The 27,728-nt window shown below is 36.6% G+C and overlaps 1 protein-coding gene across 5 annotated transcripts; it reads left to right on the top strand.

The window, feature by feature from the left end:
- The first annotated feature begins 1,566 nt into the window (after positions 1–1,566).
- Positions 1,567–23,227, top strand: LOC111398058 (protein RDM16-like). 5 transcript variants are annotated; one of them, XM_023025029.1, is made up of 8 exons: positions 2,041–2,177; positions 2,261–2,322; positions 20,141–20,224; positions 20,307–20,425; positions 20,611–21,075; positions 21,150–21,344; positions 21,430–21,590; positions 22,135–23,227. In XM_023025029.1, exons 4-8 carry the CDS (start codon positions 20,384–20,386, stop codon positions 23,012–23,014), a joined length of 1,743 nt encoding a protein of 580 aa, XP_022880797.1. In that variant the 5' UTR covers positions 2,041–2,177; positions 2,261–2,322; positions 20,141–20,224; positions 20,307–20,383; the 3' UTR covers positions 23,015–23,227. The 5 variants fall into 5 exon arrangements, with proteins under 5 accessions (XP_022880782.1, XP_022880797.1, XP_022880788.1 ...); XM_023025020.1 differs by having other exon boundaries at positions 20,141–20,425; XM_023025024.1 differs by having other exon boundaries at positions 2,046–2,177; positions 2,281–2,322; positions 20,141–20,425.
- Positions 23,228–27,728: the final 4,501 nt, after the last annotated feature.

Here is a 27,728-nt window from a genome sequence, read left to right as displayed (position 1 = left end):
TTCTTGTTGGCAATGGAAACAAATTCTAAAAATTATTGTAAAACAGTATTTCTCTTTAATTAGCAATTTTCATGTAAAACAAAGCCAAACGAATACCAAAAGATAGATGATTTTATTGATTTTTTTATTTTTTTTGCAATGGAAACAAATTCAGTCCCAATACCAGTAAAATATATCCTTTTAGTTGACAATTTTCGCATAAAACAAAGCTAAACAAATATCAAAAAACACATTTATTTCAATATTTTCCACGTGAAAAAGTATACCAATTAAACACAATAATTTACAATTCTTAGGAAAATAATTTCTAGACAATTCAATTTCCTGAAATTCGTTTTCTTTCCACTCAAATTCATCTTCGCAATCAACCGGACCCTTAGAGCTTTTAAAAATTCGAAGATAAATGTACTCTCTTGATAAATCCTATAGTTCTATGGGTGTTGAAACTCAAGCCTTTATAGAACTTCGCCATTGCACCTTACCGCGAGTTGAGATTTGTTGTCCCATTTTACTGTCCATTTTGCTATTAATCCAATTAATTATTGACATATAGCCTCCGTTTGGCCCCCCATTTTCTGAAAATGAATATGAGTGGAATAATTTTTTTTGAAAAATAAGGTTACAGTTGGTTTGGCGTTTTCGGGTCATTTTCCATTTTATGTTTTTGAAAATACGAAAAAAGCCTTTGGTCCGTCGTTTTCGAAAATGTTAAAATTTATAAATGAAAACGCAAAACGATTTTTTATCATTTTGAGCATTTTCAGTTATAAATTTTCAAAATATGGAAAACACCCAAAATGCGCCGTTTTCGAAGAAAACTAAAAATCGTTTTGAAACCGAAAATGGAAAACTAAACTAACCGCAGCCTAAGTGGTTGAAAAAGAAGAAAAAATTTTCGACTTACGTATAATATTATTTTATAAAAGATTGTATGGTTGAAAGTAGGGGAGAGAAAAATAAAATGCAATGTAATGAAATTTAATGGGGTCAAACAGGGGTATATATTATCAAAGATTTACCTTCATTAATTTCACCACTAACTTACTAAGGGGTGTTCTCAATTGAAATTGTGATGAATTTTAAAAATCATTTTAAATTTAGGTATTCTCAATTGAGATTTTATTAATTTTTAATGAAATCCATTAAAATTTAAGTGTAGAATCCTTTAAAACTTAGACATCCTCAATAATTAGTAGATTTATAAATATTTCATTAATAAAAGGATTTTACAATATTCGGGTGGATTTCAAGTTTAAAAATACATATAAATAAATCTTTTAAAATTTCACCATATTTGATAAGATTTTTAAAGAATTTGTAAAATTTTATTTAAATCCACAAAATTCATTAAAATTTATAATACCTTAAAATTCATTAAAACTTAATTGAAAGCACCCATAAATTAATAATGTATCAAAAATTAATTGGATGCATAGCTAAGCCCTTCTTTGGTGGGGATTAAAAATAGATTTTTTATAAAAATTGTTAAATTGAATGGTTAAAAAAATTATGAATTTCATTAGATATGTGGTTAATTTAACTTTTTAATTTGTACCAAATTAGGCAGCAGATGGTGATTCCATAGCGTTGTCTCATCAAATATTTGAACCCTTCACAGGTTGTTCGTGGGTGAAAACCTAGCCATGGAGAGGGAAAAATCGAGCCGTAGACACAGAGATTCCATTTCGCACAAAGACAGAGAATCATCCAAAGACCACCATAAGCACCACCATCACCGTTCTAAGCACCGCGACGTTGAAGATGATCGCCACCGATCCGACGACCATTACGACAAGCGTCGTGAGCATTCTATCGACTTCGAGAAATCAATTGACCATAGACATGAACGAGAGGGAAGCAGAGATCGAGAAAATGGGCACGGACCGGAGAAATCTTATGAGAGGTCTTACGAGAGACAGGACTCGGTGGAGAGAAAGTTGTCGGAAAAGAGGAAAGTGAGAGGGGAGAGCGAGGAAAGGAATGGCAGGGTAGGGGATGAGAAGAGAGCTAGGATTTCGGAAGAGAACGGGAGGGGAAGTCGAAGGTTTGAGGATAATAAATCAAAGGAGGAGGAACATTCGGAGTATGCTAGAGAGAGGAGAGAAGAAAGTAGTTTTTGGCGTGAATACCAGTCAATTGACAGCGCCCAGAGTAATGGGACTGGTCGAATTGCCACAGTAAGTTCCTGTTTGCCTTTTCGATTGTCACTCGTTCTTTAAATTTGTTGGTTGTGTGTCTATATAATTGCTTTTGATGCTAGTGTTAATCAACGTTGCCTAGAGGTGAAACTGTGAAGCGATGCTTTGATATCATCGGCAAAAGGTACACACGTAATTGTCTATCTCATATAGAGTGGAGTGGAACACGGGTCGTGGATCATTTTCACTACTGAATAAACATTATCTCAGCTTCGCTCTCATGGATGTAGGCACACCGCCGAACCATGTAAATTTTTGTGTTGATTTTCTTTTTCATCTCTTTATTATTGCGCATAAAATCCTGCAGTTTGTGAGTTTTGTGTAAATTAAAATTTAGTACGGGCACAAATGTAGGATTTGCTGTGCTGCTTTTGTCTGTGTGCATACGGTGCAAGTTAAACGCCGAAGTCTTTGAAATAGTCAATACTGCTGCTTTTATATAATTTTATTTATCTAAACATAGATTAATAAGTTTTGTTCAGAAAATTGGATACTGTATACAAGCCAATTGCGTATTTAGCATGTTAAAATTATTATTATTATTATTATTATTGTTATTATTATTGTTATTATTATTTTTAATTTTCTATGTGAAAAAGTTCTCTTAGGTTCTATATTCAGTTGCTGGATAGTTAAGGCGATGTCAAGTGTTCTTGTGGCACATGCTTGTCAAATAGAACATTATTGTTATAATGAATGTAGGTCCTTTTTTTCCTTCATGCCTGTATGGTTATCTTCATCATATAATCTTAACAATGAACAAAATGATTGCAGGCTAGACATTTGAACTCATGGTGTTGGAAAGCACACTTTTTATGACTAGAAAAGAATGATGTCATATCAGATGCTTTGTAATTTTATTCAAAAGAAATACTAGTATTTAGGTTTAGAAGTTGACTGGAACAATAAAATAGACGTAAAAATTTGTTATATGTATTTCAGAGAAGAAACTAGGAACTTGTATGATGGAAGACTTTGTAAATACAATTGTAGAACAACAGAAATAAACTGTGTGTAGTCATCCAAAACTATTTAAGAAATACTAATCTGAATAGGCATTATGTATTCACAGCAATAAAAGAGGCACATAAAACATCTAGGCCCCATCGCTATACTTTTTTAGTTATGAAATTATAAGGGAGATAACGTGGAAACTAAGAGACGTGGTCTGGGGAAGTGAACTTTGAATCGAGATGATCGAAAGACTTAATTTCATTAAATTCTCTAGATTGATTTGAGATTCAGTATACACCAAAATAAGACATGTTAATCACATGTACAATCCAATCACTCGATTTCACTAAATGACAAAGAGCAGTAGAAACCATGTTAATTTTATAAATGAATATGGTTATGATTAATCTAAATATAGATGCAGGACTTTGATAGGCCCCATACGTTTCACCTATTCTAGAAGAGCGAAGAAGGATGGATTAACAACACATAGGAAAGAGAAATAGAATTCTGTTAGAAGGGCCAGTGGCTTGGAAAAATCAGTTAGTAGGTAGCTATAAATAAAGGTGGAAGGGAGCATAACAAGAGGGCAATTTTAGAGGGTGAGAGTTAGTTTGAGAGTCATAGCCTCCTATCTGTTATCTTTCACTGTAATCTTTTTCCGCTTCAATCAAAATTTAACTTATTCATATTCTATTCTAAATAGAATCCTATCAAATTGGTATTTGAGCATGTTCAATCAGATGGCCGAAAAGAAGATAGAAAGCAGAGTGGAAGTATTGGAGAAGTAGATGAAGGAATTGAAATCTGAGATGCGGTGCTTACCAGGCATAGAGAGGTCAGTGGAACACCTGAAACAGAGCATGACAAAGATGTTGCAGTCAATTGAAGAAATCGAGAAAACTGTGGCAGCACTTAATCTTCCAAAGGGAGCCATGAATAGGATTGTGGATGGAGATGGATTTGAAGTGTTTTGGAGGCTAAAATTTCTGAGAAGTTTTCAGCGTGGAAATCAGGAGAATTCGAGAAAGATTACAGATGAACTCTAAGATTTTAGCAGCATCTGTGCAGAATTTCACGGAGCAGATAAGGAGGCGAGGACATGATCTTCTATCCAAGTCTATTATTGCTGAGCGTAATGTAGGTTGGGTGAAAGGTTTGGTTAATGGGCTGATTCAAGGGAACATGGGGAAAGAGATGTTACTAAATTTAATTGGTCTTGACTATGGTAGAGAGGTGGCCCAACAAGTAGGTTGCAAAATTTCGCTCAATAAAGTTCCAAGAGGAATGGGCCTAAATAAAGAAAAGGAAGATGGCCCAACAACAATTATTTACAACCCTAGAACCCATCACATTACTCTAGTTTCAAGCCCCAATTAGCTACCCCGCTACAATCAAGAAATGACTCCAATTAGGCTCTGTCAATTCCAAAACCATTCCACTAATTTTACGCAATTGTCTGGTGCTAAATTACAAATGGGGAAAATAATTCGAGTCTCCATTGTAATGGGGACAACACCGTTGGGCATTGTTGTAGAAAAAGAGAGAACTACGAAACAGGAGACTCGAGACTGGGAAATTGTTGTAGGGATTTTTAATTTGATGATTGGATTAATGGTTCCAAGGACCATAAAATGGTGTATTGCACGAGGATGACATGTTGTTGAGCCATTGCCAATGAGAAGTGGTCCTTGAAATTGCAGGAATTTTACATTTATTTTCCAACACAGGATAAACACCAGATGGGGAAAAGGTCTTCTGACAATCTTAAGAGGAGGTGGCGTTGATGATATGGATGCACGATTGTCACCATACTTTTCATATGGAGTACTAATAATCAACTTATAATCTCGGGCTAAAGAGCAAGTGCGATAAATAGTAGTGACACCTCGAAAGAAAAGCTCGTGCCTAAGATTATATCTTAGATCTTGTCTAAACCTACTGTAAGTTGGGGCCTCATCTTTAATGACGACATTTCATTCGAAATTTCTCAAATTGAGCGGTATACTCAGTCACTAGCTGATTTCCCCGTGTAAGGGCATTCCATTGAGTAAAAACTTCGGGATCTAAGCAATTATCGAAAGTAGGATTATCTAATTTAATGTCTTTAAAGAACCTCTCCATATAACGAGAATGAGTATTGTGACGGTAATAGGCTCGTTCTCCTTCTCGTTCACGAACCTAATACCTATCCCTATTGTGTCGAAAATATTTTTAATCACCTTGACGATATCATCATTAGTCAAAGCGAGGGATTTGCTTACAATTGTTTAAACTAGCAGCTAAGCCTCTACTCTCTTCAAGAGTTGCAGTCATTTGGATTTGGATGACTGCCATTTGTTGGGCGAGTGCAACAAATTGTGAGGGGTCCATGGTTAAGGTGCTAAAAATAGAAGTGACAAAATGCCCACTATGCAAATGCATGCACTGTATAAGCAACTAAATGATGTACAATGGGGAGATCAATAAACAATAAGTGTAAGCAATGGAAAATAACAACTTGAGAAGTATTATTATTATTATATTTTAAAGTTTGGGATTAAATAAATCGGAATGTGGTAAACTAATATTGCTGATCTATGTAATATAACAAAGCAATGGTCAAATATTAGTCAACAACTTAATCATGTAAAACAAGTAGGATAACATTGGGCTTTGATGAAATCAAGAGATTCAATCACGTGATTTTAGCTAAACAACAACAATTTTTTTTATTGATGCAATTTATAATTAAACAGTAATATAAACCAAAGATAAATAAACAATTCACTTTTTTGTTCGCTAAAGTAATTGAGCCGATCAACAGGACAGAAAGAGGTACCTGGAAAATAATGTTAGAAAAAAATTTCTTGTTTTTTTTATTTTTTTCGTTTCTTTTCTCCTCTCTCTATTAACAAATCAAATCAAACCAATATATAAACAAATAGAGGGACGTAATTGAGCCCAAATCACAAACTAAGGGCATATATTAAACTGGAGGTCCAACAATGTTGGGTTGTCGGATTTATGCGAAAATTAGCGTGGATTGGCTTTTGGATGTTTGATTGGTGATGATTATCGGGGGGAGGCTTTCAAAGGTTGAATTTGTTAGGTAGTGGCGCGATGATAGAATCTCCTGCTCATGTACTTCAACTAATGAAATTTCCCTATTACCGTTATTGTTACTGATGTAGGAGCAATGTTAAACAATGATTTACTGAATTGTAAATAGATTTATTGAAATGGAAAGAAATTGGAAATAGAAATTGAAAGAACAATTCCAAGCATTCGAGTGGCTGGATCTCTCCTAATAGACTTAACTAACTACTCAATATTTTGCATGCCTTTATCGTTCTATTTCTCTTCTATTTATAGGCAATCCTTACCATAGCTTATTACATTTTTATCCCTTCTACTCACTAGTGAACATTTTAGAATCTGTCTTTATTAGACTCTGTCATTACCCGCCGCCTCGAAATTCACCTTGTCTTCAAGGTGGAAGCTATTGTTGTTTTGGTCAATTCATCATGCAACCAAGCCATTTTCCTTGCAAGCACTCTAGTCATGGTAATCACTGGAAGGGGGACGTTTCAGCCCTTTGAAGCGGCCAAACTTACTCAATCTAGCAATTATCGCTAGTATAGTATCCAAGGTAACGCCATAACCCGTTGCCTCTACCAGCAAGTTGTCGAATTTTTTAGGTCTCTTCATCGAAATAAGTGGGTGGCTGACTTGCACAACTCTTCTTTCCTTTTCCTTGAAGATCGACAAAAGTAAGCTCCTTAAAGCGCAGCCCTTCCTTTTCGATTGTCAGCGAACGGACTGCTTTAATAGGATTTCTGGAGTTCAATTGAGGTGTAGGGTGCCTTGGGTATGAGTTAGATGGATTTTGAGAAGCTCGTAGTAATGGGCTATATGATGGGTATGAGTTACATGAAGGATATAGGTTGTAGCTATTAATTTTAACCTTGTTTGGGCCAAAATTGAGTTGGGCTTGCTACAGGAAGTCCTTCGAGCCTTCTCCCAATTGGTCCAATTTCATAACTAAGCCCACCGGATCTTTTATATGAACTCCAGCCCTAATTGTAAGCCCAATTTTTTCTCATTTCTTCATCGTCGTGGTCTCTATCTCCTCCTGATTCATCCAGGTCGACCTCTTCTCCTTTTTCAGCCTATTAATCACAGCATCTTCCATCATCGCTTCAGAATTTGTGGCAATTGAGCTGATAGTATCTCAGAAATCGACAATTCGAGTCGACGACTTTGTGCTCCTGCTTTCCCTAATTCCTCCCTGTGATTCTGATCTGCTTTACTCACTTCGATTTCTTTAATTTTTGGTGGAATTTCAAAATTAAAGGTGGGCTCCGACGAAGTGACTGCGACCTCCTTTTCCTTCCCTTCTGCCTCCTCTTGGCGGTGCTTGATGCGGCTATTTACTCTAGCTTCCTCCAATTTTGGGGAAATTTTAGAAGTGATGGTGAGTTTTGGTGACTTTTCTATTATCTCCTTCTCACGCCTTTCTCGTTCTAGTCCATCCCCTTCTGATGTAGAACCAATTGAAGTGATTAATGGTAGATAAGATGATCAGTAGTAGATGAGGAGAAGAAGAAGAAGAGAAGAGCAGAAGAGGGGGAAACCAGAGAGTGGGGAAACAGGGGAGAAGAGGGGAGAGGAGAGGGAAGAGACGTGAACAACCAACAACCAAAATGTATTTCATTCATTGAAACTGAATTTTCAATCCAAATTATAATCATATAAATAACAAAACAATAAATTTGGGCTTGGACCAAACCCATATACAAGCCCAATAAAACATAAAGCCTAAAATAAATAGGAGGTGAAATGGCCTAATGAGGATGATGTCTGCATCAACTCTCTTGGGGTGGGAGAAAAACTCGACCATGTCGAGTAGGTAAATCACAAAAGGCTGCTGTCAGTCTCCCAGTCACAAACTAAGTGGTTGAGCAAACTTCTTTCGACGTTTGTAGACACGTAAGGGTGGTGATTCGAGTAAGGGAAGATCTTGTTGACTCCTATAATGCTCCAACAAATCGAGGTCAAGTTGCTGAAGTGTCTCCTTGGAGATCAAGTACAATCAGAATCAGGATGGCCCTTTCAACAAACTAGGAAGCGCTGAATGTCTCAATCCTTGGTTAATATGGTCTGTGCATCTAGAATAGCATTAATTTTATCTTTGTGTGCTGTAACAGGTGGAATCCGAGTAGGGATAACATGTTCAGGATGAGGGTCCACGAATGGAGGTGTGGAAGGATCATCAGCGGGGTGAAATTGGCCTTTGTAAGTAACTAAGTCCTCAACATTAAAGGTAGGGTGGTAGCCAAAATGTGATGGTAAGTGAATGACATATGCATTTTGACCAACACGCTTTAAAATTTTAGAAGGACCAGCACTACGAGCTTGTAACTTGGAAGCAGGCCCAGATGGACGCCGTTCCAGTCTAATTCGAATCATAACATAATCCCCAACATTAAAATCAACGTGGTGTTTGTGCAAATGAGCTCGAAGTTTATATAATGTATTACTTTCTTTCAGCTGTTTATTGATTTCAATATGTAAATCATGCAGATGTTGTGCAAAAGACTCAGCTGGCACACACACACTAACATGTGAAGACATGGGAATAAGGCCTAACAGCTTCCCAACCTTAAAACCATGAACGACCTCAAAAGGATTCGTACCTGTAGACCGATTCACTGAATTGTTATATGCAAGTTGGGCAGTATGAAGAATTAAGTCCCAATTCTTAAGATTTTCCTGGACTAGACACCTTAATAGATTACCAAGACTGCGATTAACAACTTCAGTTTGACTGTCCGTTTGTGGGTGGTATGCGGTAAGAGAATTTCTGTTTAGTGCCAACCACACTCTATAGGGTTCTCCAAAATGGCTGGTAAAACAAACATCCCTATCCGAGACAATGGTCTTAGGCAGACCATATAGCTTGACGATGTAATGAAAGTATAACTTAACAACCTTAAATGTATCGGAAGTTTTGTTACAGGGAATAAAGTGTGCCATTTTCGAGAAGCGATCTACTATAACGAAAATGGAGTTGTGTTTCTTTGGAGTACGTGGCAACCCTAGTATGAAATCCATACGTCTTGTCAAGGACAACTAAGAACGGGAAGAGGCGTGTAGAGGCCCGTGTTCTGTCTCTTTTGCTTAGCTCGTTGACAGGTGTTGCGTGTGTCAATTATCTTGGCCACGTCTGTCTTTAAACTGGGCTAATAGAATTGACGTTCAATTTCCTCTATGGTCTTATCACGCCCAAAATGTCCGGCCAATCCGTCAGCATGGCTTTCCCACACTATAAAGCCTCGCATTGAAGTCCTCGAGATGCACAACTTGGTCTAAAAAGATAGCCCTCCTCCAAACGGAAACAATCAGTAGTGTCCAACTTCCCATTTTGCTAAGCAAGAAAAGTGTCTTTGATATCAGGATATGGCTCGTACTCTTCCTTAAGTCTCTCAAACCCTCTGACCTTAACACTCATGATGGACAACAGAGAGATGCGACGGTTTAAAGCGTCAGCTGCTTGGTTTTCAACACCCTTTTTATGCTTTAAGATAAAAGAATAGGTCTGCAAATATTTGATCTAGCGGCCATGCCTAGAATTCAATCGTCTTTGGGAATTAAGGAAACGAAGGGCCTCATGGTCCGAAAAGAAGACAAATTCTAAGGGTAATAAGTAATGACGCCAATAGTGTAAGGCTTGTATAACTGCGTACAAATCCTTATCATAAGTCGAGTACCGTTGCTTGGCATCATTTAATTTCTCACTAAAATAAGCAATAGGATGAGATTCTTGACTTAAGACTCCACCTATTCCTACCCCTGACGCATCACACTCGACCTCAAAAACTTTGGAAAAATCTGGGAGTTGCATGACAGGAGCTTCTGTCATTCGCTTTTTGATTAACTTAAAGGCCCCAGCTGCTTCTTGCGTCCAATGAAAGTCTCCTCTCTTCATACACTCTGTGATAGGAGTCATGATCGTACTAAACCCTTTGATAAAATGACGATAAATGGTAGCTAAGCCATGAAAACTCTTTAACATCATGTATATTCTTGGGGTCAGGCCAATTAACAATTGCTCGAATCTTCGCAGGATCAGCAGATACTCCCGTAGCGGAAACAATGAATCTAAGGAACACAACCCTATCAGTGAAGAAAGAACATTTTTTCATATTGGCATACAAGCTTGTTGCATGAAGTGTAAAATAAATTTGTGTGAGATGATCTCAATGTTGTTTCCTAGTTTTACTGTATACGAGAATGTCATCAAAGTATATGACAATGAATTTACTCATGAAAGGCCGAAGGGCCTGTGTCATCCCCCTCATAAAGGTACTTGGAGCATTGGTTAGTCCAAAAGGCATGACCAATCACTCGTATAGTCCATCTTTCGTTTTAAAAGCAGTTTTCCACTCGTCTCCTGGGTGGATCCGAGTCTGATGATACTCACTCTTCAAATCGATTTTGGAAAAGATCGTGGCACCGACCATCATATCTAGCATATCATCAAATCGAGGGATTGAAAAATGATACTTGACAGTGATCTTATTGATAGCGCGACTATCAACGCACATCCTCCAAGAACCATCTTTTTTAGGTGTCAAAAGGGCGGGAACTGCACAAGAGCTTAAACTTTCATGGATGAAGCCTTTGTGTAGGAGTTCACCCACTTGTCTTTGGAGCTCGGCATGCTCAGCAGGATTCATCCTATAGTGAGGCAAATTTGGGAGAGACGACCCTAAAACAAAATCTATAGCATGTTGAATATCCCGTAAGAAAGGCAGTAGATCAAGGAGGTCATCAGGAAATAATTTGATAAAGTTCCTAGATAAGGGATAATTGTAGCAATAAGAGGACGATACACTTATAAGATAGTGACTTAGGGGCATGGTGTATTTATTATATGACTTTTTTTTTTAAAGCACACTAATTAAATCACAATAAAGTGATATTTTGTGGTTTTAATTTAGCCCTTGTTTGAGCCGCATTTTTTATGTTATAATGAATTTTGTAATAGTAATTCTTTGAAAAATGTTTAGTAAAAAAATAAGAAAAAGTTTTAGATTTATGCGCAAGTTATTTTATTGGTAGAATGTGTGGTTGAAGATGAGTTATTGAATAATGGAGCTTAAAGAGGGGCTTAATTTGAAAATATGAGAGCCCATTGGCCATAAATACTTAATAGACTGTAGAGCTTTCAATGTACAAAATATAATACATTTCAAAACCTAAATCAAGATGCCGATGTTGCAATAAGAGACCACTCCTAGGTCTTCTAAAATTGGATTGCAAGGTAATCTGCTCATGAATGAAAAGGAGATGCAACTCTGTTTGGTGATTCTATGTGTCGATATTGTCAGTGGTCTTTGAAAGATGGGAGTGGTGGTTGAACACGACGGAGACAGTAACTTTTGTTGTCGAACTCTTTGGAGATGGTAGATGTTTTAATTTTGTTTCCATTTCACCCAATTCATTAACTATTTATCAACCACCTGAAAAGCAATTATTATTGAGGGATTTAGTTCAACAGCCGCACTCATGATGCATTTGAAAATCAGGACTTTTAAGATAAAAAATGATTTCATCACAAACGAAAGCAAAACTATGCTTGAACGTTATGAAACTCAACAAAAACCAAGTCCCACGACTTGTTCAAGTAAAAAAATGAGACAAAAGTGCAACTATTAAATTGTATTTATTTCTAATGCATCTTGGTTCGAAGTTTCGAAATAGTAAATGATTATTAGGTCAACACAGTAGGACCAAGTTAGTTCAGGGGATCTTTCATTCACATTTTCTTTCCACCAAGATTGTTTTCTAAAACTCTTGAAGAGATGAAGAGCCTGAAGCTTAGTCCACGTGCTGACTCTCTGCCCTTCAACCAATACCTCTTCTTTACTTTCTGACAACCTGTAGTAAAGATTGTAACTTCGGCTTCTGTAATGTATGGGCAATAACTCGTGTCCCAAGTTTCCAGTGATGAGCAGTTTCTTGCAAATATAGCTGAGCCCCACTTCTGTTATTTGTGGACACCTTGATATCCACGAATCCTTAATATCGGGCAGGGTTCACCCAGTGTAGCAAAATAAAATTTATCACTTTGAGTTTTATCATAAGCATCATGTGACTGCATTCCGTGAACTCAGGAAGGATTATTGATGTAGAATTAGAAGAATTTTAGAACTTATCACGTTAGAAGACAAGTGAGTTGAAATAACAAACAGGAGAGGCAAAATAGATGCAGCAACAAAAGACAACTTGAGAAGAAGGAGAAGATAGATCCAAAGAAGAAGAAGAAGAAAAAGAAAGGGCAGAAACCGAGAGGAGAGAGGAGAGGGGAGGAAGAAAACGTTGGTAGCAAACCACAATTCAATTCGTTAATTCATCAATTGAACTTTCAATCCCAATTACAATAATATTAATAACAAAATAATAACTTGGGCTTGGGCCAAACCCATATACAAGCCCAATGAAATATAAGTCCAAAATAAATAACTAGAAGATAAAATGGCCTAACAAATGGCCCGATGAGGATAATGTCTACATCAAGTCTCCCGAGGTGGGAGAAAAACTCGACCCCGTCGAGAAAGTAGATCACAAAAGGCTACTGTCAATCTCCTAGCCACAAATTTATCGGTTGAGCAAACTTCTTTCGACGTCGATAGACACGCAAGGGCGGTGGTCCGAGTAGGGGAAGATTTTGTTGACTCCTATAATGTTCCAACAAGTCAGGATCAAGCTGTTGAAGTGTCTCTTTGGAGATCCAAGTACAATCAGAATCAGGATGGCCCTTTCAACAAACTAGGAAGCGCTGAATGTCTCAATCCTTGGTTAATATGGTCTGTGCATCTAGAATAGCATTAATTTTATCTTTGTGTGCTGTAACAGGTGGAATCCGAGTAGGGATAACATGTTCAGGATGAGGGTCCACGAATGGAGGTGTGGAAGGATCATCAGCGGGGTGAAATTGGCCTTTGTAAGTAACTAAGTCCTCAACATTAAAGGTAGGGTGGTAGCCAAAATGTGATGGTAAGTGAATGACATATGCATTTTGACCAACACGCTTTAAAATTTTAGAAGGACCAGCACTACGAGCTTGTAACTTGGAAGCAGGCCCAGATGGACGCCGTTCCAGTCTAATTCGAATCATAACATAATCCCCAACATTAAAATCAACGTGGTGTTTGTGCAAATGAGCTCGAAGTTTATATAATGTATTACTTTCTTTCAGCTGTTTATTGATTTCAATATGTAAATCATGCAGATGTTGTGCAAAAGATTCAGCTGACACACACACACTAACATGTGAAGACATGGGAATAAGGCCTAACAGCTTCCCAACCTTAAAACCATGAACGACCTCAAAAGGATTCGTACCTGTAGACCGATTCACTGAATTGTTATATGCAAGTTGGGCAGTATGAAGAATTAAGTCCCAATTCTTAAGATTTTCCTGGACTAGACACCTTAATAGATTACCAAGACTGCGATTAACAACTTCAGTTTGACTGTCCGTTTGTGGGTGGTATGCGGTAAGAGAATTTCTGTTTAGTGCCAACCACACTCTATAGGGTTCTCCAAAATGGCTGGTAAAACAAACATCCCTATCCGAGACAATGGTCTTAGGCAGACCATATAGCTTGACGATGTAATGAAAGTATAACTTAACAACCTTAAATGTATCGGAAGTTTTGTTACAGGGAATAAAGTGTGCCATTTTCGAGAAGCGATCTACTATAACGAAAATGGAGTTGTGTTTCTTTGGAGTACGTGGCAACCCTAGTATGAAATCCATACGTCTTGTCAAGGACAACTAAGAACGGGAAGAGGCGTGTAGAGGCCCGTGTTCTGTCTCTTTTGCTTAGCTCGTTGACAGGTGTTGCGTGTGTCAATTATCTTGGCCACGTCTGTCTTTAAACTGGGCTAATAGAATTGACGTTCAATTTCCTCTATGGTCTTATCACGCCCAAAATGTCCGGCCAATCCGTCAGCATGGCTTTCCCACACTATAAAGCCTCGCATTGAAGTCCTCGAGATGCACAACTTGGTCTAAAAAGATAGCCCTCCTCCAAACGGAAACCATCAGTAGTGTCCAACTTCCCATTTTGCTAAGCAAGAAAAGTGTCTTTGATATCAGGATATGGCTCGTACTCTTCCTTAAGTCTCTCAAACCCTCTGACCTTAACACTCATGATGGACAACAGAGAGATGCGACGGTTTAAAGCGTCAGCTGCTTGGTTTTCAACACCCTTTTTATGCTTTAAGATAAAAGAATAGGTCTGCAAATATTTGATCTAGCGGCCATGCCTAGAATTCAATCGTCTTTGGGAATTAAGGAAACGAAGGGCCTCATGGTCCGAAAAGAAGACAAATTCTAAGGGTAATAAGTAATGACGCCAATAGTGTAAGGCTTGTATAACTGCGTACAAATCCTTATCATAAGTCGAGTACCGTTGCTTGGCATCATTTAATTTCTCACTAAAATAAGCAATAGGATGAGATTCTTGACTTAAGACTCCACCTATTCCTACCCCTGACGCATCACATTCGACCTCAAAAACTTTGGAAAAATCTGGGAGTTGCATGACAGGAGCTTCTGTCATTCGCTTTTTGATTAACTTAAAGGCCCCAGCTGCTTCTTGCGTCCAATGAAAGTCTCCTCTCTTCATACACTCTGTGATAGGAGTCATGATCGTACTAAACCCTTTGATAAAATGACGATAAATGGTAGCTAAGCCATGAAAACTCTTTAACATCATGTATATTCTTGGGGTCAGGCCAATTAACAATTGCTCGAATCTTCGCAGGATCAGCAGATACTCCCGTAGCGGAAACAATGAATCTAAGGAACACAACCCTATCAGTGAAGAAAGAACATTTTTTCATATTGGCATACAAGCTTGTTGCATGAAGTGTAAAATAAATTTGTGTGAGATGATCTCAATGTTGTTTCCTAGTTTTACTGTATACGAGAATGTCATCAAAGTATATGACAATGAATTTACTCATGAAAGGCCGAAGGGCCTGTGTCATCCCCCTCATAAAGGTACTTGGAGCATTGGTTAGTCCAAAAGGCATGACCAATCACTCGTATAGTCCATCTTTCGTTTTAAAAGCAGTTTTCCACTCGTCTCCTGGGTGGATCCGAGTCTGATGATACTCACTCTTCAAATCGATTTTGGAAAAGATCGTGGCACCGACCATCATATCTAGCATATCATCAAATCGAGGGATTGAAAAATGATACTTGACAGTGATCTTATTGATAGCGCGACTATCAACGCACATCCTCCAAGAACCATCTTTTTTAGGTGTCAAAAGGGCGGGAACTGCACAAGAGCTTAAACTTTCATGGATGAAGCCTTTGTGTAGGAGTTCACCCACTTGTCTTTGGAGCTCGGCATGCTCAGTAGGATTCATCCTATAGTGAGGCAAATTTGGGAGAGACGACCCTAAAACAAAATCTATAGCATGTTGAATATCCCGTAAGAAAGGCAGTAGATCAAGGAGGTCATCAGGAAATAATTTGATAAAGTTCCTAGATAAGGGATAATTGTAGCAATAAGAGGACGATACACTTATAAGATAGTGACTTAGGGGCATGGTGTATTTATTATATGACTTTTTTTTTTAAAGCACACTAATTAAATCACAATAAAGTGATATTTTGTGGTTTTAATTTAGCCCTTGTTTGAGCCGCATTTTTTATGTTATAATGAATTTTGTAATAGTAATTCTTTGAAAAATGTTTAGTAAAAAAATAAGAAAAAGTTTTAGATTTATGCGCAAGTTATTTTATTGGTAGAATGTGTGGTTGAAGATGAGTTATTGAATAATGGAGCTTAAAGAGGGGCTTAATTTGAAAATATGAGAGCCCATTGGCCATAAATACTTAATAGACTGTAGAGCTTTCAATGTACAAAATATAATACATTTCAAAACCTAAATCAAGATGCCGATGTTGCAATAAGAGACCACTCCTAGGTCTTCTAAAATTGGATTGCAAGGTAATCTGCTCATGAATGAAAAGGAGATGCAACTCTGTTTGGTGATTCTATGTGTCGATATTGTCAGTGGTCTTTGAAAGATGGGAGTGGTGGTTGAACACGACGGAGACAGTAACTTTTGTTGTCGAACTCTTTGGAGATGGTAGAGTGGAGGTGAGATGGTTGAAGTGCTGGGTAGGCAACTATGTTTTGGGGCAATGTATGGATGTGATTGTGCCGACGATGGCAGGAGAGGTGGTATGTGAGTTAAGAGATTAGAATTGTTACTGGTTGTAGTGGAATGGTGTTACTGGTGGTTGGGGTTTGAATGATCGTGAAATCAAATGAGAGTGATTGTCTTTTTGTCGGGATAAGATGTGGTGGAGCGGTGATTTCTATGTATTGGGTATATCGATGTGGTGTTGCAAAGGAGAGAGGAGAGGTAGAGCAACAGTGTAAGTGATTGGCTGAGGATGATTGTAGCAAAATCAATGATAGAGGATTTGGCATTATCCAATTTAAGTTATTTTTATATTTTTTAAATTTTCGATATGTATCTGATACATTAGGACACGTGAAGGAGAGTGTTATTGCCTTATTGGTTTTAAACTCATTATTATTAACTATAGATTGAAGAAGATTTTTTACTTATTGTCATTAATAACTTATTGAATATTAATATTTATTAGAGATACACAATTAGAGTTTTAAATTAATTAAGAACTAGACTTTTTATTAGACATACACTATCATTTAATCTTTTAATACATGTGAAACTGTGTTAATAGTTGACAAATATATTTTTATTATTGAAAATAGATAGTAACTATTATTAAATAATTGGAGTACGTGCTATTTTGTGCATTCAATGAGAATGACTAAAATAACCTTACAACGAGCTGAAGAGTTAATTTTCATTCATAGCAATGTGTCTTGATCTCTATTTAAAACAATAATCCAAAATGCGGGACATTGGTGTTAGACTGCTTGAGGTTGCTAATTTGTCATTAATTGAACCAAAGTTGGAGAGTTATTCTTAATGATAATGAAGAAGCTGATGTTGAAGAAAATGAAGTGGGACGATTAAGGATTAAGATAAAATACTATACTATTTTATTTTTATTTTAATGCTTCTATTTTAATTTTTTTTATATTAATAAAATGATGTTGAATTTTATAATATGTATAGCTGCATCTTAGTTTTTAAAAAAAAGTTGTGTCAGCGTGTACCCATGTATTTGAATTACGTATTCGTATCCATGCTTCCTAGGGTGTCACTTGGATTAGGGTTTGAAGAATCAATGAAGATGGTGGTGGGTTTGGCTGGGTTGGATATTTGGGGTTTGGGTTTGGGTTTTGTGTTATGGATATTGGGATGGACCTGTAGGTTTAGTTGTTTGGGTAGTGGACTGGGTAATGTGTTTTGTGTATTGGGCTTGGGCAATGGGTGTAAGTGGGAGTGGAATATATGGGGTTTAGGGAGAGAGGTCTGGTGTTGTGGGTAGATTTGTATTATTGGTATGGGCCGCCAATATTGTGGGTAATCTGGTAATGGGTAGGGAAATTTGGGCGGGCTTGTTTATCGTGTTGGGTGGGCTAATGGGTGGGTTGGTTTTTGGGTAAATATGGGCTGACCATTAGTTATTAGGGACAACACATAAGCAGATTGATGATAATAGCAAAAGATTTTTTTCTTTTTGTTTTTTTCAACGTTCCTTTTGATTTTTGATTTATTATTATTATTATTATTATTTTTTTTTTGATAACAAAAAAATGAGCACACATGACTACCGTGAACTAAGGCTGTGAACAGTTACTGTCTTTTTTTTTCTTTTGCTAACTAAAAAGCAAATAATCAAAAAAGTGGGGAAGAAAACTATTGATGCTGCCCTTTTAGTTATGTTTGGTGTTTTGTGAAAGATGATTACAAGGCTTGGATGGGTGGTGGAAGGCAACGGTGTGTGTATGGATTGGATGTAAATGGTTCATTGGCTAAGGTCTGTGGATTCTTGGATTTTGTTGAGGTGTAGGCCAAAGGATAACGAAATGCTCTCATATCAAATTGACGTAGGATGCAATAGAACAATTATGGGGAGAAGGGATGAGGAAACGAGAAAGAAAGGGTCAACAAGAGAAGAATTGAGAGCGAATAAAAATATTTTATTTATCATATAATCGAAGCATTGTTTTATTACAATGCAAAAGACCTATTTATATAGGGTTTCAAGGATCTTATTCTAAGTAGGAAATATATAATAAAAGCTATTAAATCAAACAATGATTATGTTTCCTAAGATAAACATCAAAATTGGAAACTAAATATATAATAAATCTTCTAATACTCCATCATGAATGCGTCTGATTTTTGTTTTAATTTTCAATTTTTTGGTCCATGAGAAGAACGCGGTTCAATTGGTGATGAACATCTATGAAGCACGGACACGTCGGAGAGGCCAAGTGTTGCTGTTTGGCACGCGCCGTACACGTGTTGGAAACACCACCTGGTGTGTCCCCCATTTTATTTCCTTCATTCAAGCAGCCAATATGCTGACAAACATAGGGCTGATACGTTTCTCTAGAAAAAGAGAAGAAATTGCAAAGAATATAATAAGAACTCAGCTTGTTGATGGAGAAAATGCCAGTCGGGAGAGACGGATCTGAAGTGCAAGGGTAGGCAGGGGTCGATCTATGAAGTGGGAAAAGAAGAGGCAGATGGATGAATCTGGACAAATTGGTGCTTTGGTTTTAACGTTTGTTTCAATTAGGGTTAAAAAGGGAATATGAGCTCCTTTCAGGAAAAAAAGAGGGAATATGAGCTTTTATTCTTTTTGGGCCAAAAGGTAATTGGGTAGCAAAAAAGACTTATATTTACCCAAAATGAGATTCTGCCCATGTTTGAATCTCATTTCAGTTTTCTTTATCCTATTTTCAATCATACAATCTTCCATAAAATAATATTACACGTAAATCTAAAAATTTTCATTCGTTTTCGACCATTCATTTTTAAAAATAAAATACTATTCCACCCATTATTCATTTCCAAAAAATGGAGGCCAAACGGGGGCTCTGTTGGAAGATTAAATTTAATTGCGAAAAAGGCTTATGTAGTTTTAACTTTAATTACAAAAAAGATTCATGCAATTTTAATGACTGAAAAAAAAATAAATTTAAAACAAGAAAGTGTTCCTACACTAAAAAATTAAAAAAATTTAAATATTATTTTAAGCGGAGTGTCGCTGCTGTGTACTCCCCTCTATGAAAATTTGCCTGTCAGAGTGTCCGCTTCGTGTCGGTTTGTATTGGTGCTTCTTAGATCAACATGATGTGAAGAGAAGTAATAAATTTAAAACTAGCTTCCTTTGGGAATCTCTTCATTTTTCTCGCATCTAAATTATTTGTTAATTACAATAAGATAATCAAGCGCTCTTAAGACATTAATAACTCTGCATAAGTGGAAACTTGGAATACAGTACACATTTGTTTTTTCATTTGGTCGTGTGCATGCACGAGATCTGTGATTTTTATGCCCACTTCTATTCAATCATGGATACTTATGTTTCTCAATATCACTTTCACATAGTTTGTCTATACTTTCATTTTGGATGATTGTAACTCTATGTTGTTGGTATATTTTTACATAGCTGGTTCTCTAAACTTGAAGGTGGCATTTGTCCTTTGAGTTCTGTTTTCAGCAGAATAATTGCTAATCAGCCCGAAAGCCTTTCCAAATACTCAGCCAATTTACATGCACTTGTTAGGAGTGTGATTGCTTTGAACTGAGTTACTATTCTCCTTTCTTGGGGGCTACTTTGAGTTTTCAGTTCGGGGGTCGATCTTGAAGTGAGTGCTGATGCTGATTTTGATGGGACTTTTTTGCCTTGAAATACTTAAAAATATGAAGTTTTAGCTGATGCATCTCAAACTTTTTCTACTTGTACGTTTCATTAATTGGGTGGAATCAAAAATTTTTCATTTATGTACTTCCAGGGTGATGCGACTGGACCGCTTGCTATGCAATCCAGCATGTTACCTGGCACTCCTGGGAATCACAGTCATTCTTCTGCTACCAAGGTGTCTTCCGTATATACTAGAAATGAAAATAAGGGAGTTAACATTAGCAGATCTCATGAGGTTCCTGATAAATTGAGTACAGATGGGACAGCTTCTGATGCTGTCAAGAGTGGGGGCTTATCCCTTGATGCTTTAGCAAAAGCCAAAAGAGCTTTACAAATGCAGAAGGAGCTTGCGGAAAGGATGAAGAAGATTCCTTTGGTAAGTTTCTGCTAAGCAAGTTAGCTGTTGGGCATCTTTAGATGTTCAATATCCTCCCTGCCTCCCTCTTTTTTATTTGTTACATTGGTGAACGACATGTAGATGCTGGAATAGCAAGAGATGATATGTTATATCTGCTTCTCTCTTTTATGCCATTTTTAAATTTGTCCCATTCCCCTTTATAGTTGAACAAAACTGCTGGCTCAACAAGTGAGGGTAGTCCACAAAAGGGTCAGAAGGAAGCTGTTAAAGTCCCACCATCCAGCAAAGGTATATTGTCAGCACCTGTTGCTTCAGCAACTGTACCAGGTGTTTCTACTGGAGTAAAGCCAAGCACTACTACTTTATCTGCTGTTTCTTCTGCTTCTGTGAACCCACCAAGTGGCTTACCTCATCTCCCTGGACTTACAACACAAAAATATGAAGCTGTAAAACGTGCACAGGAACTGGCTGCTAAGATGGGATTTCGGCAAGATCCAGAGTTTGCTCCCCTGATTAATATGTTTCCAGGGAAGATGCCTCCCGATGTTACCATGCAACCAAAGCCTGCTAAAGCTCCTGTTCTTCGTTTGGATGCACTAGGCAGGGAAATTGATGAGCATGGCTACTTGGTGAATGTTCCTAAAGTGAACAACTTGAGCACCCTAAAGGTATGTGCAACCATAGTCGATTTTTTACTTTTCATTTCTTGCTTTTACTTACACTTCACATATTTACCTTACAGGTAAACATCAACAAGCAAAAAAAAGATGCTTTCCAAATTTTAAAACCTGAACTTGAGGTGGATCCCCAAAAAAATCCTCATTTTGATGCAAGGATGGGAATTGACAAGACTAAGCTTTTGAGGCCTAAGAGAATGAGTTTTCAGTTTGTTGAGGAAGGCAAATGGTCAAAAGATGCTGAAGTCATTAAGTTGAAGGTAATCCATTTTCTGTGTAGTTATTTATGTAATCCAGCTTTACATTTTTATCGTGGTCTGATCATGTTTACATCATATTTCACAGTCTCAGTTTGGGGAAGCAAAAGCCAAGGAACTAAAGGTAAAGCAAGCACAGCTGGCAAAGGCAAAGGAAGAGCCAATTATGAACCCAAATTTGATAGAAGTAGGTGAAAGGATCATCACAAAAGAAAAAAAGAAGGATCCAATTCCTGAGGTGGAGTGGTGGTAAGTTGGCATCGCATTTTAATGGGTTTAGGATTTTGGATATTTTGTTTGGACTTCCTTTTTGTGTTGGCTATTGATAAAGAATGTTTAAGAAACTTGGTAAGATATTGCAATTGCGACTAGAAACATAGCAGATACTAATGTACTTCTGTTTGTTGCCCTATTGCTGTTTGAAGTGTATAAAAAAACTAAACTGGATAGTGTCTTCTCTTGTAAGCGGTGGATTTTTGTTGTGGTCTAGACATATGCATATGAGTTGAAATTAAATATTTGTTACCTTTGTGCGCCAATCTATGAAATTGCACACACAAAACCACAGCTTTATATGTGAGGTTCTCTTTCACATTTTTTTCACGAGGAGAGAAAATAATAATCTTGATGGGCTGTAAAGATTGTATTCTTTCCTTCATTAGGTCTTGCTGTTGGGAAAAGGGTAGAAAAGTTTTTATTCTGTGGTTAGTTGGCTGTCAAATTTGGGACGAGTAAATATCGAATTGACTTTCATGTTTTTGCTTCTCTAATATTTTTTTCTTCTGATTCACAGGGATGTCCCCTTTCTACAGCATGGTAATTACGGTGATATTGCCGATGGTACTGTAACTAAAGATAAACTGAAAATGGAAAAAATGACCATATATGTTGAACACCCACGGCCTATTGAACCTCCTGCTGAAGCAGCTCCTCCTCCACCTCAACCCTTGAAGCTAACCAAGAAAGAACAGAAGAAACTCCGCACCCAGCGTCGATTGGCTAGGGAGAAAGAGAGACAGGAGATGATTAGGCTAGGCGTGGTAGAGCCACCAAAACCAAAAGTCAAAATGAGCAATCTCATGAAAGTTCTTGGTTCAGAAGCAACCCAGGATCCCACTAAGCTTGAAATGGAAATCAAAAGTGCTGCCGCTGAGCGTGAACAAGCTCACATCGACAGGAATGTTGCTCGTAAGCTCACTCCTGCGGAGCGACGTGAAAAGAAGGAGAGAAAGCTTTTTGATGACCAAAGTATGCTGGAAACTATAGTGTCAGTTTACAAGATCAATGATCTGTCGCATCCCCAGGCCCGCTTCAAGGTAGACATTAATGCCCGGGAGAATAGGCTGTCTGGATGTGCTGTGATTTCAGAAGGGATAAACGTCGTCGTCGTCGAAGGTGGTGCCAAATCTATCAAGAGATATGGTAAGCTTATGCTTAGGAGGATAGATTGGACTGCTGCTGTCGAGAAGGAAGAGGAGAATGAAAATGATGACGATGATAAACCCGCAAACAAATGTGTGCTCGTCTGGCAGGGGAGTGTTGCTAGACCAAGTTTTAATAGATTTTTCGTCCAAGACTGCAGAACTGAAGCTGCTGCATACAGATTCTTTTCAGATCATGGAGTTGCTCATTATTGGGATCTTGCTGTTAATTTCACTGAGGATCAAGATTGATCTGAGAGTTCATGTTGAATCTGCATATTTACATGAATGATTAACTAAAATTTCTACTTTTTGAGGTGCATTTTTGTTGTCATTCATAACCACAATGTACTGGTTGAGAGTTCTAATTGAAATATACTTGCTTTAACTTCCATGATAATATGCACAAAAACAACCGAACGTTGTATCTTGTAGATTATATTACATGTACTCTTTTCTTTCCCCCTTTTCTGAATTCTGCTAAATTTTCATAATATAAGATGATTTTGTTTTAGTACTTCTGGCTGGAATTTGATACTTGTGTTTCCTAATGCTTACAACAGAGTTAGTTCCTAGTTAGTTATTCCCGGCCTCTATTTCTAGTCTTTCTAATTGTCAGTGTCGTGTACTGTTTCAAACTGTCAAAAAAATTTTATTTTACAATATGCCCATTGATGTGCAGCATACTTCATTCAGTGCCAACACGTGGCAGAATTTCAATGTCATCTTGCATTGAGACCATGTTTGTACTAGCTACATGCATGTGGTGAATAATGCATTAGGATATGTTACGAAGTAATGGCATTAGAGACCTATGGTTTGAGACCTGCATTAGGATGATGCACTGCCTCAATTTTAACTGTTCAGGACTTTATTGTTTATGAGATCTGTTCCTGGAATGTGCACTAGGATGATAAAAAACACGGTACTATACGTAAAAATAGTAATAGCATGTTCCGTAAGAGGGTTGGATAACATTGGATATACTGCTGAGCTGTTTGGTACAAGGGTTGGATAACATTGGCTATGGGTACTGAATATACGAGTGAGGTCGCACACTTGCCCATGAAAGGAAAAACAAAAAGCTGCAACTAAGGAGGATTGTGCAATCTTGTTTCTACATTGCGCCAAGATTTTGTTCTGCCAATCCATGGGTACTAAAAAAGAAAGCTAGAATAAGTTAGTTTAAAGCATCTTGAATTCAAGGTATTGCATCCTTCATCCAACGAAACTGCATATGCATATCTTGGTTGAGTTCTTCAAGGAGTCCCCATAGAAAACTTGAATTGAAATACACTCGATGTTATGTAGGGTTGGGCAAAATGACCTAACTGAAACGAAACGAACCGAAACAAACCGAACCGTGTGGTTTTTCTTAAGTTAAATACCCGAACGGGTACCTGAATCGAGAACCGACGGATTTGGTTCGGTTCTTAGTTCTAGACCAAGTACCGAAAAACCGAATAAGAATCGAATCTTTCAAAATAATTTAATTTTTTATATTAGATAAATCGAATTATTTTAATTTTTTCTAAATAAATTAGCAAATTAATTAATTAAATAATTAAATTTTATTAGTGGAACAATTTTTAATTAATTTATGTTTGTTATTGTGTTTTATCAAAATTTTCTTGTAGAGTTTTTTAGTAGTGAGTATGGCAAGTCAAGCAATTGATGGATAATTCAAATAGTTGGTAAGTATTAGCAATACTTTAAAATATATTTTCTTTTATAACTTCTAATTTATATTTAGTTTTTCATGTAAACTTAAAGTTTGAAGCAAAGGAACCATTGAATGAATTATCAAAGATTTCGTTTTAGTATCTACTTTTTGGTATTTGTATGCATTAGTAAATTAATATTGTTGGATAACTTGTTATTTATATGTTATTAAATTGGACTATGTTAGTTTGACAATTGAATGTATCATTAGTTGTATTTATATAGTGTTGTTATAAATGTTAAAAAATTTAATTATGGTACGGAATGGAACGGAATCAAACCCGAACGGTTCCATTTATTAAATATTCGAAATTTTTTGATTCGGTTTGGTTCTTTTTAAAACCGAACCGAACCGAACCGACCCCGAGCCTAATGTTATGCCTCATTCGACGAGGTTATGTGGCAGTCAGCTAAAAAACTAACTCACTCCGCACTTCACATCACTATCCTACCTGGTTTAGTTGAGTCCATTAAACTTATATAGTTGAAATGATGCACCACCTCAGCCGAGGTGCCATTTAGACAAGGGTCCTCCATGACTAAAACAAGATGCCATGATATATTGCTGTTCAATTTCAAAGATATTTGTCTTTAAATCCACAAAGGCATCTTCCCGCTTCACCTATTTCAAGAGATCTTTCGGACAAGATCTCTTGAGTGATTGATTGATGTGCAATTTCGAAGAGATTAGCCTTTAAACCACAAATGCATCTTTCCGTTTACCTGTTCCAAGAGATATTCCGTACAAGATCTTCTGAGTGATTAATTGATGTAATCTCTCTGCATTATGTGGCTTTCAATAAACTTGTCAATCTGTTTTTCAAATGTTAGACCTAAGCTATAAGGTGACCACTTTTTAGAATCATTAAATGCCCTCTGAACTTAGAACTGTAGAAGTGACACCTAGGAAAAGATGTCTTAGCAGTTATGATGAGGCCATGTGTCTTTCATCCAACGATAATCACTTCACCTCTTATGTTATAAAAGCTCACACTTAGTATCATTTAAAAGTAATACAATTTTACATTTAGTATCATTTGAAAGTAATAAATCAGAGCCATGAAATTACTTACTATAGAAATTAAATTGTGACCCAATAGTGAGAGAACTTTCTCTAAATTGCTTTGAACCACAATTTTAGAAGCACCAGAAATGTGAGGAATTTAATTTATCATACTAATTTTCGCTAGAATTTGTTAAATATAGACATATAATGCGTGCTGTCCCTCGAAGGAGTTGAGGGAAAATGTTCATTTAAAATCTTTAGCTGGTCTTATTGATCTTATTACGATCATTTTCCTTTTTAAGTTTTTACAACATTTTTAGCCCCTGTTTACTTGGGATTAAAATTAGATTTTTAATAGATTTTAATAAAAATTGATGAAATGTGTGGTTGAAAAATTGTTAATCCCATAAAATATGTGATTAAAATTAATTGTTGTTTTTGATTTAGATTAAAATCTATATTTTGTTAAGTACCGAACTGGTTTTATGACGTGAATTAGATTTCCTTCGAACCGCCTAATCATTTCTCACGCCGTGCATGGATCATACGTTTGATATTTTTATGATCCTAATTTCCAAGAGAAAATTTAAACCTATAGAATCCAATTACTAATACTGTACCAAATTTTAAGTGGAGAAGAGTAAAGCTAAAATGCTAACCTCAAACCTGGTAAAAATTGAATTCCATGCAACCTTAAATTGCCATGTTTTGTGGCAGATGGGAAATCTTGGTTGTGTAGCCTTTAAGAATGCAAAGGTTAATTTCTTTGTTTTATCTACAGTTTCTACACTCTTCCTACTCCTATAAGTCTCTCCCATTACACTTCAAACCAGCCAACTTTGACCTATCATTGGAAGCTCTCTTATCTCTCTAGAATCACTTCTCAGCTGTGGGATAATTAACAGTAAAGGCAGCTGCCGTCTCGACTGTCGGAGCTGTCAATCACTCACCGGTAACCTCTTCCCATCTTGTTCAGCTCCTTATCTTCTATTAAATCAAAATCTTTTTTCCTCAAACGCATTTCAATCACATTCATACAATAAAATATTTTACACATAAATTCAAAATTTTTCTTACATTTTAACTACATATTTTCCGAGTAATCACTATTTCAAAACTCATTTTACTCCAAAAAACTCTTTTTAATGGAAGTCTTAATACTGCGTAACTTTCTTAGTTATTTATAGCATATTTGATACTGAATATAGAGTAAAGAACTTAAACGAACAGGATTTTAATTTATTTTTCTTTGTTAACAGTATCGAGTACCGTTCAGTTTGTTTTATCAATGCATGTGATTAGCAGTGTTATATAATATATTATTCTTGTTGTACATAAAATGAGTGGGGGACACCATCATCCATCTGAGTGGGAGACATCATTATGTACAAAATTTTATATACACATAGCACACTCCGTTATATAATAGCACTTCTCTACTTATTTTCTTGGCTCTTGGGACAGTTCTTTATCACTTCATGTATAATTAAAGAGCTAACTCCAATTAAGGTCCTGTTTGAGCTCATTATTTTCTCATTAAAATGAAAAATATGACCGTTCTTCATTACATCAGGCCACCATATTTGACTTTTTATCTCTTGTATGGGGTCCATAACGATTATATTTTTCATTCTTATTATTTACAATAATGTGGCTCAAACCAGGGATAAATCAATTTGTTCTGAATTAGGAGTTAAAACAGAAGTTTCTTGAGTGTTTTCTTAGTTTAGCCCAACAAATTAAAAGATGATTTATTTGTTTGCTTGGTCGGATTTTTGTTAATCTGATAGAGAAAGGATACATGTACTTAACTAAGCATGTGTTTGACGGCCTTTATTTTGCTAAAAACCAATATTTATTTATTTATTTTTATTTTTTATTATTAAGTTGTCAAACACACGTTGTATCAATCCCAAATCATGAGGTACTAATTAATTTTGAATCCAAAATTTTTGCTATTCCAAAATAACCCTCCAATTTCCTGTGTCTGCTTGCAGAGAGAAGGGTTCTGAAAATGGCAAAGTAGTAAAATGGAATTGTGTCATTTAGGACTGAATTGGGAAATCAATTTCTTGTCCGGTTGTTAATGCATTGAATGGAGTAATTGCCTATAAGATGGTGCATAAATTTTTTATTTATTTATTATTTATGAATATTGCACTGTTTAAGAAAGTGAAAACTCCTTAAATTGCCAAAATAAAGGCTGTCAGACTGGGGCTAAATGTTTTTGTTCAAAAA

This window comes from Olea europaea, chromosome 1 (assembly GCF_002742605.1).
Source record: "Olea europaea var. sylvestris chromosome 1, O_europaea_v1, whole genome shotgun sequence".
In the NCBI taxonomy this organism is placed as follows: Eukaryota; Viridiplantae; Streptophyta; class Magnoliopsida; order Lamiales; family Oleaceae; genus Olea; species Olea europaea.
The sequence above is the reverse complement of the archived record's forward strand: the minus strand, read 5'-3'. Positions and strand labels throughout refer to the sequence as shown.